Here is a 15757-nt window from a genome sequence, read left to right as displayed (position 1 = left end):
TGACGAAACAAAGTTCGAATCCGCGTTGAACGGGTTCTAGGTGTCTGCGAGCTACTCGAGAGACCGAACTCGTATTCGGTGGTCGCGCGATACGTGGCTAATACGCGTAAGCAGATACGCGCGATTTCCGTGTTCCAATTATAATATCTGGGAACGGTGGTGGTCGCTCGGAGCTGGACCAAGCTGAAAATCTCTCCTCCGGTCCCCTCTCGATCTCACCCTCCGGTGGCTGGTCGCTCGCTCCCTCCGTATATCTCTGTCATCATCGATCCCGGACTTATTTATAGAGGCTCTTTTGCGCGTAACGTTCTCCGAGCGTTAGCACGTGCAGGTTCGAGTCTCTCGTCCGAAACCGCGCTCCGGTTTACCAACCCCCTCCCGAGGAATCGGTCCCCCGAATTCCCGGCAAATACGTCAACTTATTATCGTCCCTCCGATTCGAACGCGCGCCCCATTGAACCCTCCGGTGGCGTACGATCGATCGTAGGTATCGATCGTAGCTCGAGAGGAAGTTATATATTATCAACGGGCGCAACAGTGTAAACGGGACTCGAGCAAACCCGCCGCCCCTACTGTCCGGGTAGGGGTGGCGGTCTCGTGGGGTGGTAATGGCACGCTATCGACCTATCAATAGCGCTGTGGTGCGCGCATTAATAATCCACGATTGCCAACGAGCAACTTCGTGTGTCCCGACCGCCATGGTGTATTCATGGCCGGCGCGTAGGACCCAGGACGTCGTCTGGGACAGCTCGGTGCCGACCGAACCCCCGTCCGGTGAAAGGGAGCTAATCGAGGAGGATCCTTGATTAGAAATTAGACGGCGGTTTCACGGCGGAATCGCAACACCCTCGATCGCGTTACGCGACCAGCGGCCATTTTCACCGAGGATACGGGCCAAGATGTCGTTACGCTCCAACCGGGTGAACCAGAGATTGGATCGGGGTCTCGAAACGGTTCCGTTTCGTCCTTGGACGGCTGGTCGGGAGGGCAGAGAACGTCGCGAACGAGGGTCGCGAGCGAGAACAAAGAGTGGAAGGAGCGATTCCTTCGAACCTTGCCCTCGCGAGCTGACCCAGGGTCTTTCGACTCGAGAAACTTCGGAGCACGTAGGTGTTAACGAGGCGATTTTTCCTTTCGAGAAGCCAGTCTACCGGCCTGAACCAACGGAGAATATCGCGAGAAGGGCGGTTCTCGCCGGAGAGTTACCTCGAACTCGGTGTTTCGGGTCTCGGAGGTTAACGGCGCGTGGATGTTCGATAGGGGGGATTTTTTTTCGAGAAGATTGCGTATCGACCCGAGGAGGAAGAACAGCTCGAGCGCGTGTCTTCGACCTCGAGGGTTAACGGCGTCGAGAGGAGGATTTGACCGCGAGAGGGTCGCCGAGACGGTGAACGAACACGAGGGGCTTTCCAATTGGAATTTTAACGATATTTCTTACCTCGATCGTCGAGATGCTACGCATTCGTGGGACGGTTCGGGTTTCGTTGCACGGAGACGATTCGCGCTCGTCGATGCAGAGGATCGATCGATGCGTCTCTACGTTCGGACTCGGTGGATCCTCTCGGATCCTCTTCCGCTCTCGTTGCTGCGGGAGATCGTGAACGAGCGAGGGATGCACGCCGAGGTTGCAATTGGTAGCCCAGCTACCGGATTATGCGTCCGCGTTGCGGATGGAACGCTCGAGAGCGAACGACGAATGTTTCGGACGAGATGGTTCGGTTTAGACGATCGCGCGCGTTACGGTTCACTATTCGAGGTATGTATTTTTGATAACGTAGTTGGAAGCGCGATAAATCGACGAAAATTTAAAACGGTCGAGAAACATGTACTCGCGATCGATACTCGTGCACGGAGTTTAGCTCCGATTTTTCGTCGAGACGATGTGTATGCATGTATTTTTGGTAACGTAGTTAGAAGCGCGATAAATCGATGAAAATTTAAAGCTGTCGAGAAACATGTACTCGCGATCGATACTCGTGCACGAAGTTTAGCACCGATTCTTCGTCGAGACGATCCCAACGTACCAGAAACTATCGTCCCCGCGAAGACGACGTTTCGGAGCGGTTCGAGAGGGTAGACGGTGGCAGGTTCGCTAACCAGGGTCCTTCGAGGACGGTAATTTTCGTTACCTCGGGGCGAAACAGGGCGTACAATCTCGAAACGTTGGATTCGGCTGTAAAAGGGGGATATTCGGAGGGCGTTTCTAGGACACGGACTCGAGGATCGTTGTAACTGGAGAGAGGCGCCAAGATTGTTGTTTTCGGGGAGGCTGGATGTCGCGAGAGAGGGACTTCTTTTTTCGAGGGTCGTTCCGGGTAGTGAGTGCAATTTGGAAATGTCGTTTCCGCGGGGTGGAAGAAACGGTGCTCGATCGAATGGTTGTTTCGGTTGGCAATTATCGTCGTTCCGGGAACGATGTTCGTCTTTCGGGAACGATGGTTACCCAGGGACGCGAATAACCGTTTCTCGGCTCGGCAGAATTCGAAGAAATTGATATCGAATGTCTCGGTAACCGTCCATCGGGGAGCGCGGAGTCGTCGAACGTAAACATCGTTACCTACGGTTAAATCAGCTACAAGCTCGCGAGCGTGAAATCACTAATTCGTATTTGTCTTCCGCAAACGACGGTTCCCCCGATATGTATTCGTCCAATCGAGTCAGCCCTTAATCAGAAATTCGGGACCGTCTTCGCGGAGGGCTCGCAGCTCGGGGATTCCCGGCGAGGTGAATCGGGTTTTCGATTCACGCGGATGTGATCGAGACTCGGTCTCGAAACGATCCAGCCGGGGTAATGGGTTCGAGGACCCTGGAAACCGAATTTCGTGGGTATCGAGTCTTCGGGCGGTTCGTCGCGTGCGGGATTCCCGCGATCGTATACGTCGAGCGTGCTCGCCGAACGCCCATGGGCGTTCGCCGCACGGTCCGGTCGATCGAGCACAAGACGCAAAAGGAACGCGCGTTTCTCTCTCGAAAAAATCCTCGCGAAGCATCTATCCGCTCGAAAGTAAGGACGTTCCACTGCCATGGTTCCGGGAATGAAAGATTCAACGCCGCGTACTCGCCGGGGCCACTGTATCAACCGGTAATCTCGTTAGCGTATCGTCTGCGAGACGGCGGTTAGTCGAGCTCTTTAATTAGAAATTAGGCAGTCGCTTTCAGCGAAGTTGAACCTACCCGTCCGAAGTTTCTCGAACGGCGAAAGACGGTGAATTTTCCATGGAGATGGAATTAGAATCGATCCGTGGGCAAACAGAGCCCGCCAGGACCCGGTAATAAAATTAATGGCGCCGGAGCTTCCGACGATGCCGTTGGATTCTTTGTTTATTCGCGGTTCAAAGGTGAAGATCACCGGGGGATCGGGAAGAATACCGGATCGTCGCGGGATCGAGGAGAGTACCGGAAGCACGTCGAGGGATCGGCTCGAATACCGATGAAGATCGAGAGAGAATAATGGCGTATCGCGTCGGTGAATCGACGGAAGAATACCGTTGATTCGTTCCTCGACGAACGGTTTCGAATCGATGAAACGCGATCGTTGAATCGACGAAAAGGTAGAGAGAGAGAGAGAGGGACTCGAGGAGAATGGATTCGGGCAACAATGAGCGGAGAGAGATCCTTAATAACGCGACTCGTTCTTCTTACGTCGAATCGATCGGATGCGCGCACCGTGAAACAGGTGGTCCGAGAAACCAAGAAGAAACCGGTAGCCGTAAATCGAGGTATCGCGTCTCGTCGGTATCGCGACGGTGCATGCGCCATTGGTCGGCTCGCGCGCGCGACCCAATCCCGGCGACGTCGACGATGAGGATGACGAGACTTCCGCGCCGGCTCGTGAAGGGGAATGGGACGACGAGGAGGAAAAACAGGCGCCAGAGAACCACGAGCCGAGAAGAGAAACGAACCGAGACACCCGCGAACCATCGTAGTCGTCGTTCCCGCCATTTACGCGGTTACGCCCGATTCGAGCGAGTTTACGCGGAACGGGCGAACACCAGCGCCGCGTTCGACCGACCGGACGATTCCTCGCGCAAAAACCAATGGAAAACTAGGTACAGAATTTTTCGATACGAGGCCCCGTTTTCGAGAGAAACGCTTTCGAAAATTTCCGGGGCGCGCGATCGCCCAACAGTCGCTCGACGCGTCCGACCATCCACGACTGTTTCCACTTCGCCGTGGCGTTTTCGCGGATCGACGCGAATCTCACCGATATCGAGGAACCGCGTGCAAGTGGTGTCGAAACGAATGCAACAACGATCTTAAGAGTGCCAGATGTCGATGTCAGTTTTAAGGACTGTCTCCGTATCGACGCGGAAGGGTCGTCAACGGTTTAGCCGTTTTCCTTTTGATTTTTCTTTCTAGTCCAGTTTCAAGTCGAGAGTCACGAAGACCACACGACACTGTCGTCGTTCGCATCAAGACGTATCACTGCATACTTGTTTCTTCGGACTTTGTACTCTTATATGTACAAAAACTATACTACCCGAGATCCCTGCATATTATAATAAACTAGATATTGTAATCCGAACTCTACAACAAGTGTAAACACCGAACGAGCGGACGCGTAGTTCGCGAAACGGTACTCGACGCCGAGCGGAAACTTTCGAGAAGGATTTTCTTGCCGAAAGTTCGCATCGAGAAACGAAGAACGGAACGTAGCGCGATAATTTTCGTTCGTTGGGAAAATATCGACGGAAGGGCAAAGGACCGGATGGAAAGGGAAAAGGAAGGAAGGGAACCCGGAGAGGAGTCGGAGAAGGGATCCGAAGGGGGAGCTGATTTATCGAGCTGCCTTCATCGAGATTAACTCTCGTAGCTGGTCCGTTGGATCACGTTCGCTTAAGGAGCATCGACTATCGGTTCCTCGTTGATCGATCGATCGATCATTCGGCCACTTTGAACGGCGCCTGCCTCCGATTCGTCGAGACGACGCGACTACTGTTCTTCCTGACGCGATCGGAATCCCTAGGATTAAGAACGAGTCGAAAGAGTCTTCTCGATCTTACGGGAAAATCTGGACCAGGGTTACGCTCAAAACTCACTGCGAATAAACATTCAGTTCTCGTTGACTGTTGCACCGCGAATAGTGGACAATTTCCCCTCGTAAAGAGAAAACTTTCGTTTCTAAAAATCTGGCTCACAAGCTGGCGATCGAGGCGGTCCATCTTGAAAACCATCGTGTCGCTTTAATCGTTTACAGATTGAATATTGTATACCACCGAAAATCGCATAATACTCTATTGACGAGACTCACCGAGAATCTACCCTTACGATAACACGGACAAAATGATCTTTTTCGTTAACCGATCGCGGGCAATCATCAAGACGACCTTTTCTCGACGAAGCGATCCAGACTCGACGAAATCATCGATACGTACAGAAAACTCTTCTTCTCGAACAAATAGATCGAAGTTCGCGGATTCAAAATTCGTCTTCTCGTCCGTTAATTCGAAGCGGAGCGATCGGATGCAACATTTCGGTCCTTCGAGCCGGACGGAACTATTGTCGCGCGACACAAATCGATCGGAATGGATCAAAGCCGGATACTCGGTTCGTCGTGAATATTATTCCGCGTGAACGGTCGTCCGCGCGGGGAATCGGCTTTTAATTCAAACGGGGAAAGGTGAGACGTTATTACACCGGACCGAACCGTCTCCTGTTCGTCGTTCCCTTTCATTTGGCAAATGCGCGGGATCGATATTTTTAAAGTCTCGTGGAACGCGCGAGCGTTCGTCTCGCTTCCGCGATGCAGCCTGGTTTACGGTGCACGCGCGGGCACGTATCGCGGAATTATGGATTACGCAACCGAGAGCCGCGGTACGGAAAAAACGAATCTCCCGTCGTGCGGGTAGACCGAGTGTCAACACCTGACTGATTAACAATCAAGGTCGTTTCGAGCGCTACTTACGAAACGACGTCTGGCTAACGAGCCGAGGAAACCACGTTTGCTTCGAGGCGAATTAATTTCGAAGAATTTCGACGGAACTCCGGCACGAGTTTTTCGAGAGGATTTTCGCGGAACGAGGTCCCTCGGCGAAGAGGACGAAGAGGATTACTCGTATCGAGAGGCAGACCACGGCCGTGTGCAAAGACTACAAAGTAGTTTTACGTGTTTCGCGCGGTGATCTCGGGCTCTTTCTTTAAACGAGGTCCGCCGCGACCGACGCAAATACGAGAACGTTCCAAAAATCTCTTCACCGTCTGCTTCTCGTTCCCCTCTCTCCCCTCCCCTACCCCTCCCCTCCTCGTCACTCCGCGGGGTCTCCGAGGAGCTGAGAAAGGAGAGAACTTCCTCTCGCGAGCCGACGGTGTTACGTAAACCGGAGTCGAGCCGGTTACGTACGGATTGCTCGCCGGTTACGTGGAACGTCGTTTGTTCTCGACGATGCACGTCACTACGGGAGTTTTCGTTACGCGATCGTTACGAAATCGCGCGGAGGTCACGAGCGTGGATCGCCGTAGCGTACGGCCAACGTGGCGGGGGAACACGATTTCGGGACCTCGGGCCCGAGAATACGGACTCGTCGCGAAGATGTTTCGTCGACCGTTTCGTGGAATTTCGACCGAGAGATTTTCAAACGTTTTTTCAGTACCGCGATAACGCCGCGTCTCTGTTCCGCTCGAAACATCGAGGTGAAGAAATTAAAGGTAAATGATATCGAGCTTGGAACCACCGAACGGATCGATTTCATTCGTTCGAAACTTCTTTTTCAAATTATCCGATCGGCAACGGTGTCTTTGACCGCAATATTCGTGGATAGTTATCGAAATAGACGAGTAATGGTACTCGCGATATGCCCTGTACGATGGATCTGCCCTTTCCTCGTTTAACTTCAAAGATACGCAAGTGGGCCGATACAAGTATTGGGTCGTTAAAGGTTCGTGGTTCTTGAGTTAAATCGACCTTGGAAAAGTAGAAGGTAGAAAATAATGCCAAGTGTATTCAAGTAAAATAAGACGACGCGTTATCTTTCCTATTTACTGGTATAAATAGGAATAAGTTCAACGTTGATAGTTCTAGCGTCCAATCGACCTTGGAAAAGTAGAAGGTCGAAAATAATGCAAAGTGTACCGAAACAAAACAAGACAACGCGTTATCTTTCCTATTTTCTAGTACAAATAGGAATAAGTTCAACGTTGATAGTTCTAGCGTCAAATAGACCTTACAAAAGCAAAAGGTAAAAAATAATCCAAAGTGTACTAAAACAAAACAAGACAACGCGTTGTCCTTTGAGGACCTCCGACCGTAATTTCGTTCACCATAGTGTACTACGTACTCCTCGGCGTTTGTATCGCGCGATCGCGATCTCTCGAAGCGCGAAACTCTGGAACTAAGAGGAAGGTGGATTCCGGAACTCTCGGTTGCAAACATCCCCGTGTGGTCCTCGTCTATGTTCCACGGGATTTTCCACGTAACCGTGAAAGGATCGGGAAATTCGCAAGCGAAATTCCCGCGCGCTCGCTCGCGTCTCTCTTCGCGAGCACCGTCGAAACTCTCGAGGCTCGCGAGAAGCGACGGGCGTCCAGGAAAATGGCTCGAGCGACGGTAGCGTGTCTGGCTCGAAATTAAGGCCCGATTCAGGGACGGTTTTTCCCCGCGGAACGTGACGGAGAGCACGGCTCCGCTCCGCTCCGGCGTTATTGATCTTCCAACGTTCGTAACGCGAGAACGGAGCCTCGAGATTTATTAGGTTAGCTCCTCGACACACGTGTCCGGCAATCCCTCCCTTCCTACCTCCTTCCCGCGCTCCTCGGCCCTCGAACTTCGAGGCTTTAATTTCATTTCGAGAAAGGACGGCCGAACGGGACCTTGCAGCCACCGGCTCCGATCGGCTGTCAGAAATTTCCAAGCTTTTCCCGGGCCAGATTTATCGACCTCGTTCGGTTCGCCAACCGAAAGCGTCGTTATCCCCGCGAGACACGGATCGGGATTCGACGACGGTTTCTCTAAATTACCGCCAGAACGGTCCGCTCTGCTCGACGATCTTCGGGAATACCGTTCGTAACAGGTTGCTCGATAAGTTTTCCACTTCGAGAAGAAATCGAGCCGTCGGGTTCGTTGTTTCATTCTTACAAAGACGGTACCAACGTTTCGCGAACGCCTGCGAAGTTTTGTGTAAATTCCTCGACACGTTCGTATGTTTACACTCGTTCAAAGTCGAAGTGTCGTAGCATTTTTTTCACAATGGAAGGAACAACGAAACTTAGCGAACAATTTGGTACAACACATTCGGATCTTTTTGGTGAATCGTTCAAACTATTTCAAACGGCTGAATTTATCGTCGTGTTGCCATAAATACGAATCGGAGAAGCGTGGTTTATTTTAAACGATTCTCGCGCTAATCGTTCCTGTACGATTACTCGTTCGTTTCCAGATACGAAGATACACATTCCGCGAAGGGAATATTTATTACGATTGTTGGGACAAATGAAACAATAGGCAGTGCCACATATTGGTGACGAACGTTCTGTTTTGGGGACTGTTCGTTTCACCAAAAGGTCGATTCAACGATCGACGGTTTGACCGTTACTCTCCTTTTCAATTTTCTACGTTCAGTCGCGAGCAGAGAATCGAGAAAAGCACGCGAGATCGTCGAACATCGTGATCCAAACTTGGACAACGACGATAATTGTTTCGAACGTAAGTAAACTTCGGTGGACGAAAGTTTGAATATCTGAAAGTTCATCCCAGGGTCTGTCACGAACGGTCGGAGTCGCCGCGACGATAAAACATCGAAAAATCCGGCGTCTCCAGGAGCAACGGAAGAGAGAAGAGAAAACGTCTATCTCACCCCGGTCGTTACCAGCCACCCCGTATAATAGTCCTCGCTGGGCCAGGGTTCACGACTTCTCGAAGCAGCCAGTTCGACTCGTTTCTTTCCCGATAAAGGCCACGGTTATTATCGTTCCCGCTATCCGTGGGAGAGAGCGGAAGGAAGAAGGGAGACGTTCCACCCCTCGAAAGAGGATAAAAGAACGGCCCGGGGGTGGCTCGATGGGTGGGTGGGGGGAATTAAAAAAGGAACAACGAGGTTGGGAGGAAGAAAACGGAAAATGTCGGTTTACCGAATGGCAATCGTTGACGGGGAGGGTTTGTTTTTTTTTTCCTTCTTTTTTTTTATTTTTACGCGGTCGGGGAGAGCGAGAAGGGCAGCGTGGGGTCGAAGAGGGAGTTCTGGATCGGTTCTCGATCGCGTCTCTTCCCGTCTACGGTTTAATTGCTGGCTGCAACGAAGCCCGGCCCGATTAAAAGTTTCCGCGTCGTTTGAGACCAGCCAACGAGCATTGCGTGAGCCCGCTTCCGCGCGAATCGGGAAATAAAAGAGGAAGCGGAGCCGCGCCGGAAACACACGGGCCAGCCTCCTCGTGGACGCGCCAAGATCGTTGACTTTGCGCGAGCCGATTTAAGGACGATCCTCGACCCTTTCCGACCACTTCTTCTCCCGTATTTTTCATCGAGTTCGTGTCACGGCGGGAACAACGACTCCACGAACCCTCCCCGAGTCCCCATGTGGGCCACCGAACGCAAAACCACGGACACTTTCCAGTCCGGCGAAGGAATCAACGTTTTCGAATTTTCTACCGTATCGACGACAAACCTTTTCGTCGCTCGTTGCCGACGACTCGCTGAAAACGAAGGAAAAAAGGATACATTTCTTGGAAGAAGTCCAGGTGCGGTGGCTGCAGGATGTCCAGTGCCGAGAGAACCTACGGAACAGAAATTTTTACAAGTTTTAAGGAGAATATCGCGAAAGACTCCGTCGGAGTCTACTTTTGCGATCGACGTGCAACAAATCTGTTTCACCGGTGATCGAAATCGATATGAATATTTTCCGCGTTGCGACTGTCTCGCGAAATACTCTCGTTGAAAATAAAAGAAGCTAACCCACTTCGGCGAAAATTTACGTAGGTTTCACGGTCTCCGGTTCGAGTCGATTTTTAAGTTAACATCGCCGCGTAATATATAATTCACGGGACGGTGAAATCCACGGATAAACCGATACACGGTTCGGTATATATAAATTCTCATCGATTCGAGACCACTTTACGAAACGCTGCTCTCGAAAATAGAGAAGTTGACCCACTTCGATGGAGAAAAATTCCTTGTGTTTTCTTTGCCTCGACGACCCGCTCGATTTTCGTAGGAAAATATTATCACCGCGTGGGTAAAATCTACGGGTAACGCGTTGCGATTCGGTGTTGATTCTCCGCGATTTGTTTCGCGTAATATTCGCCGAAAAGGAAGGAGAGGACCGGCAGTGGACCACGGTTACGAAAACGGGCGAGGCTCGTCGCGAATTCCCACGGAATCTCGCAAAGTCCCGATCCCGTGAAATAACGAAGCTTCTCTGTTGTTCAACGGCCGGAATTCCCGTCGAGAACCGAATTCTTGGTTCCGCAAACACGCCCGGCCCGGCCCGGCCCGGCGGTGGATCGACGGTTTCGAGGAAACCCGACGATAATGTGCTTATCTCGTGGTCGCTCGTAAAACAAAACGCTGCCCGTATTTTCCTTTCGCTGGCAGATAAGCTTCGGAACCGGCGCGCCGGATAAGCGAGTTATGGAAAATCGGGGACCACTCCCAACGAACGGGGGAGAAGAAACCCTCGCGAGCGATTTACAGCGTATCGGTGAAACATCCAGACGAAATTCCAACGTTCCTCGACGGATTCCATCCGGAGGTCTTTATTTCTCGCCGGCTTTCGTCGCGAGTTCAAAGTCGACGCGAAAGTTCGACGCGGAGCGCGCGTTCGAAGCTGCACTTTGGTCATCGGATCTCGTGACTCTTGAGCGCGATCGCATCGGTGCGGTACAACGGTCGGTGAGCAAACACATTTAGAAATCGTTGCCCGAAAGATGATAACACACTCACGTTTTCGTGTTTGAAGAAGCAGAGCATCTTCAGCTCCCTGAAGACTCGTTTGCTGCTCACGAGGCTCTGAAAGACGTTTGGCAGTTTCTTCAAAGCCACTCTCCTACCGTCCCTCGGATCCGTGACGGCCCTGAAAATCATCGAGAAATTGTTATTCGACGATTATCCGACCGATCGCTCGATATCGAGATCGAATCGTGCCTACCGAGCTTCGTACCGTGTTCAAGATATATATATATATATATATATATATATATATATATATATATATATATATATATATATAGCGTTCGATTATCGCACGACCTTGTTTTACAAAATCATTGATCTCCGAACGTACCTGTCTGCCGGTCTCGCCGTTCGACGAGATCAACGAACGAGGATGCGGGTGGAAATTTTTTCGCGATCCATCGTATCTTCGCGAGAACATTGTCAACGAATCGGCGGTGTTCTCCCGATGAAAACGAGCCCAAACACGACCCCGTTCGGACGATCTTCGTTCTCGACAACCCTCGATGACTATTTTTCAAAAATCATCGCAACGACCTTGGATCGAAAGTGGTCCGAAACCTGTCGTGTTTGGACTCGTTCTCACCGGGAGGACCTCCGGAATCCACCCACAGTACCCTCCCGAAGGTCCATCGACCTCCACGAAAAGAATAATAATTTTCATCCGTTCGTAAAATCCAATCCCCTCGGGTGTGTTTTATCGTTCCCGTGGCAGAGGTTGTCGGTCTCTCGGAGCGGTGAATAAACATAAACAATGAACGGGGATGATACGTCGTAAAAAATTGTTGCTCGAAAGCACGAGGTAGGAGGGTAGGGGGAATTAACGTAATTTCATCCGATCGGTTCGGGAGAGCGAAACGAGTTCAACGAACTCTCGATGAGTGAATTCCAATCTCGCGAAAGCCAGAGGCCGAAGCTCTCTTTCTCTCTCTCTCACACACACACACACACATACTCACACACGCACACGCCCCTTCTCCAGGCTTTTCGAAACGCTCCAAAATTTCGATCGTGGCGATCGGTCGGTTGATCGAGACCGATGGCACACCCGCCGCGACGGTCCCCGAAGAGTCTGCGGCGGTGGTGCACGCGCGACTATAAATTTCGACGTTATCTGTCGATCCGTAAACACGCCTGGGTCTGGTGCTCCTACCGCCTCTACCGCCTCTACCGCCGCCTCCACCGCCTCTACCGCCTCTACCGCCTCTACCGCCTCTACCGCCTCTACCGCCTCCAGCGGCTCCACCGCTCCCGGCTTGTGCGCGCGCGGGGTTAATAACGGAACCGGGCGCCCCCGATCGATCCGTAATCCGTGAACGCCGGCAGACGACACGACGACCGCCGACAAACGCAACCCCTCGCGCGTCCGTCCGCTCCGGCCATCGCCGGGGCCTCGTCCGCGGAATAATTATTGTGCCTGCAATTAGTCCGTTTACGGTGGTTCGATTTCATTGTCAGCCGGTTATACCGCAAAACCGACGATTCCAATCCCTCGTTTTCATTCGCCGGTCAATCTCGTTCCCAACCGCCCTTCGAAACACCCCCGAACCTCCCCTCGGCGTACAACGGCCCGATAAAGTAATTTACCATTTTTTACCATTTTTGACGATTATTTTTCCATTTTCAGATATTCATCGAGAAACGTCTTCGGGACGAATCGAGACGGATGCTTAACAAACTACCCTTCGAAACTCCCCGACCATCCCTTCAGCGTACAACGGCCCGATAAAGTAATTTACCATTTTTTACCATTTTTGACGATTATTTTTTCATTTTCAGATATTCACCGAGAAACGTCTTCGGGACAAAATCGAGACGGATGCTTATTAAACCGCCCTCGAAACACCTCCGACCATCCCCTCGGCGTCCAACGAGGCGATAAAGTAATTTCCAATTTTTTCTACCCCCTCTTCGTCTCCGAGCCAACTACTTTTCCATTTTGAGATACATTTCCATTTTGAGGTACTTTTCCATTTCGAGATACCCCCGAGAATCGTCTTCGGGACAGATGCTTATTAAACACGCGTCTCGTGCGGAACGAAGATGTATCGAGAGAGTGCCTCGCGATCGTGGTCGTCGAACCACGAAATTTACCTCTTCGATACGCGTAAGGTCGTTTCGCAAGCACTGCGCGAACGTAGCAATAACGGTGGGAGACAACAGGAGCTCGAGCTTTGTATTTACTTTGCTCGCAGTCGAAGCGAGTTGGAGCGAGGTGATGGTTATCGGCTGGAAACGAACACGAGGAGAATTCGAAGCTTCCCAATTTTTCAGGTAATATCGTTTTTTTTTATATATAATTAAAGGTATTGCGACAGAGTAGACGATTCAATATTTAGGTAACTCTCTCGAAGTATTATGGAGCGAGAAACACGGGTTCCGTGGATTCGGGACATTTTTGACGAGAAAGTGCTTCAAGGTTAGATTAATAGGCTGTTCGATAAAACTTATCGATCAGTACTGTTCAATGTAGTACTGTTCCACAAGTTTTATCGAACGACGGAACTTATTTAGTAACCTACTACTGTACTGTTCATCGAACGACGAAACTTATCGAACAACCTAGCACAAGATCGAGGTTAGGTCGAACATCGATCAGTGAAAATTCGTCTTGCGCTACAGTTACGTGCAGAACGTAGATATTCGGTGAGAGTAACGTGGCGAAAGATTGCAACGCGTTGCAATGATCCAAGAAAACGATCTACTCGAGGCGAAACGTTTATTTGGAAGCCGAGGCGAGTGAAACTCGCGACAGGTGGCGCCACCGTAGCCGATCGGATATTTATAAAACGTGCGAGCACTGTACGCGGTGTAATTTCTTTTGAATTATCGTCGTCTTTCGGTGAGGAGGAAACCGGGAGTTCCCAGAGGGTAAGAAAAGAAAAAAAGGGAGAAAAAAAGAAAAAAGGTACGGGAGGAAATGGCGCGTAGTTATAGTAGTTAAAAGTGGCGAACGCTCGTGGGGAGCAGCGTGGTCGTCGAAAGAGAAATTAGTCGAAGCAAGTCCGCGGTGCATGTCGCATGCGCGCATTCAGGGTCGTTCTACTCGAAATCCGTGGCTTCGCTTCCGTTATGCTTGGCAGGCGGAGTGCGTTGACCCTTTTCGAAGGTCGTCGTACCTTTCTTCGTTCGTGACTCGCTTCTGTGAATCGAGCTTAATCTCCGACCGCCGCGATGGACTCTCCTGGAACCGGGGCCGCCGATAAGATAATTAACGCCTCCGAATTTGGCCGCGATAAACGGAGGAAAGTTCAACCGTTCGATTCTCGAACCGTTCTCCCTCGACGGCCGACTTTCGACGTTTATTTTACCCGCCGTTTTTCTTCCTTTTGCCGCGAAATCGGAGAATCGGTGTCGAAAGTTTCTCGCCCGTCTGTATACACATCCGCGCGGAACAACGCTTTAACGGGGGATTTCTTAGCGGATCAATTTTACGCGATGAAACGAAAAAAGAAAGAAAAAAGAAAAGAAAAGGTAAATAGAATTAGAAAACACGATAGTGGAAAAAATGTAATTTATAAAATTCTCCTACAGATCGAACCGTGTTCGCGCGTTACCCGAGTCCTCCTCTCGTTCGAACTTGGAAAAATGGTTGAAAAACTTCGAGAACGCAGAAGCGTGTCAATTGGGATCTTCTTACGAATAAATTTCCCTGGGTTGAAAAATAAAGAATTAAGAGCGCAACACGACCGTGGAAACTTTTCCGCGATAATTGCGAATTCCGTTAAAATTTCAGGCAGGGTGAATTATAATTTCGAGTGGCTCCGGTGTTCTTGCGTTTAAATCGCTCGGTAGAATGGCAGCCCACGTGTACGTAGGTTTAATTCTTAATTTCGTTCTGACGCTGTAACACGGAAGCGACCGCACGAGTCGCGACGACGGAAGCCGTATCTTTGGTCATCGGTACGGAGTATCGGTGTACAAATTGATCCTCGCGTCGCATCCGGCGATAAAGAATGGTAAACGACGTCCATCGATTGAAAATTCTTCGGCTGGCGGTCCGCGTCCTTCCGGCGATGTTTCAAATTTATTTCCATCGCTTTGCCGCGCGGGATCATCGCCTTTCGTTTCACAGGGACGAGCAAACACGGTACACGAGCGCCAACAGGATTCGCCACGGTGTTGCCGAACGCGGCTGCAAACGAATCGGTTTAGCGTCCGATAACGAAGCTAACGACATCGACTCGATTAGCCGGAAGATCGTCATTTTTCGTGCGCGTCGTTCCCAGCGAACGCGGCTTTCTCGCGCGGAGAACGATTCGTCTCTCCGAAGATTTTTACGAAAAAAACATTCGGAGGAAGAAGAGACGACGCGAGAGAATTTTAAAAGGCGCGAAATATTCTTCCGCGATTCGAAATAGAATTTCCGCATAGCGAGTCGAGTCAGATTCCACGGAAACTAGTCCAGAACTAACCCGATTCGAGCTAGCCCTAATTCGCGCGTAACCCGGCTTAACTCGGATCGAAATCCGAACATTACGTCGCTCAACCTACCACCTGGCTTAACTCGAACTCAATCTAGACCTAACTAGATCGAAGACTGACTTTAATTCGATCCAAGTGTACGCTAAATCCGACTCTGTCTAATTCGGGGCCGTGCGCGTAGAATTAGGAAATCTTTTCTTTCGGGCTCCGACCACACTTGAGAACTGTGGTCTGTCTATGAAACTAGAGGGTGTGTTGGTAATACGCATCGTTCTCGCTTTAATTTCCCAAGTTTAGATTTTGATTCTAGACATTCCAGAAGGATGTTTTGGCCATCGTCGAGAGGGAATTCGACGCCAGGAACTCCGACAGAAAGCTTCTAGCGGAGGAGAGAGTGCATTGGTAGTACGTATCGCTCTTATGTAAATTTTTAAATTTTATATGTCGCTCGTG

The 15757-nt window shown here is 50.7% G+C and overlaps 2 protein-coding genes across 5 annotated transcripts in view; one reads left to right on the top strand and one right to left on the bottom strand.

Moving 5' to 3' along the window:
• Positions 1–15757, bottom strand: part of Nmo (serine/threonine-protein kinase nemo) — a 243305-nt gene that overhangs the window by 77712 nt on the left and 149836 nt on the right. For all 3 annotated transcript variants that reach the window (XM_076304732.1, XM_076304733.1, XM_076304735.1), the window contains exons 2-3: positions 10871–11000; positions 9650–9705 (exon numbers count right to left, since the gene is read on the bottom strand). In XM_076304732.1, coding sequence (XP_076160847.1) covers positions 9650–9705; positions 10871–11000 — 186 coding nt within the window. The remainder of the gene's footprint in view (positions 1–9649; positions 9706–10870; positions 11001–15757) is intronic.
• Positions 1–15757, top strand: part of LOC143143484 (uncharacterized) — a 114033-nt gene that overhangs the window by 97714 nt on the left and 562 nt on the right. The window contains exons 2-4 of one of the 2 annotated variants that reach the window (XM_076304776.1): positions 12659–12762; positions 12842–13153; positions 15615–15709. In XM_076304776.1, the coding sequence (XP_076160891.1) occupies positions 12923–13153; positions 15615–15709 (326 nt within the window). In that variant the 5' untranslated portion in view covers positions 12659–12762; positions 12842–12922. Of the gene's footprint in view, positions 1–12658; positions 12763–12841; positions 13154–15601; positions 15710–15757 lie in introns of both variants that reach the window. The other variant, XM_076304775.1, reaches the window with a different exon arrangement.

This window comes from Ptiloglossa arizonensis, chromosome 2 (assembly GCF_051014685.1).
Source record: "Ptiloglossa arizonensis isolate GNS036 chromosome 2, iyPtiAriz1_principal, whole genome shotgun sequence".
NCBI classification, from domain to species: Eukaryota; Metazoa; Arthropoda; class Insecta; order Hymenoptera; family Colletidae; genus Ptiloglossa; species Ptiloglossa arizonensis.
This window is presented reverse-complemented; position numbering and strand designations above follow the sequence as displayed.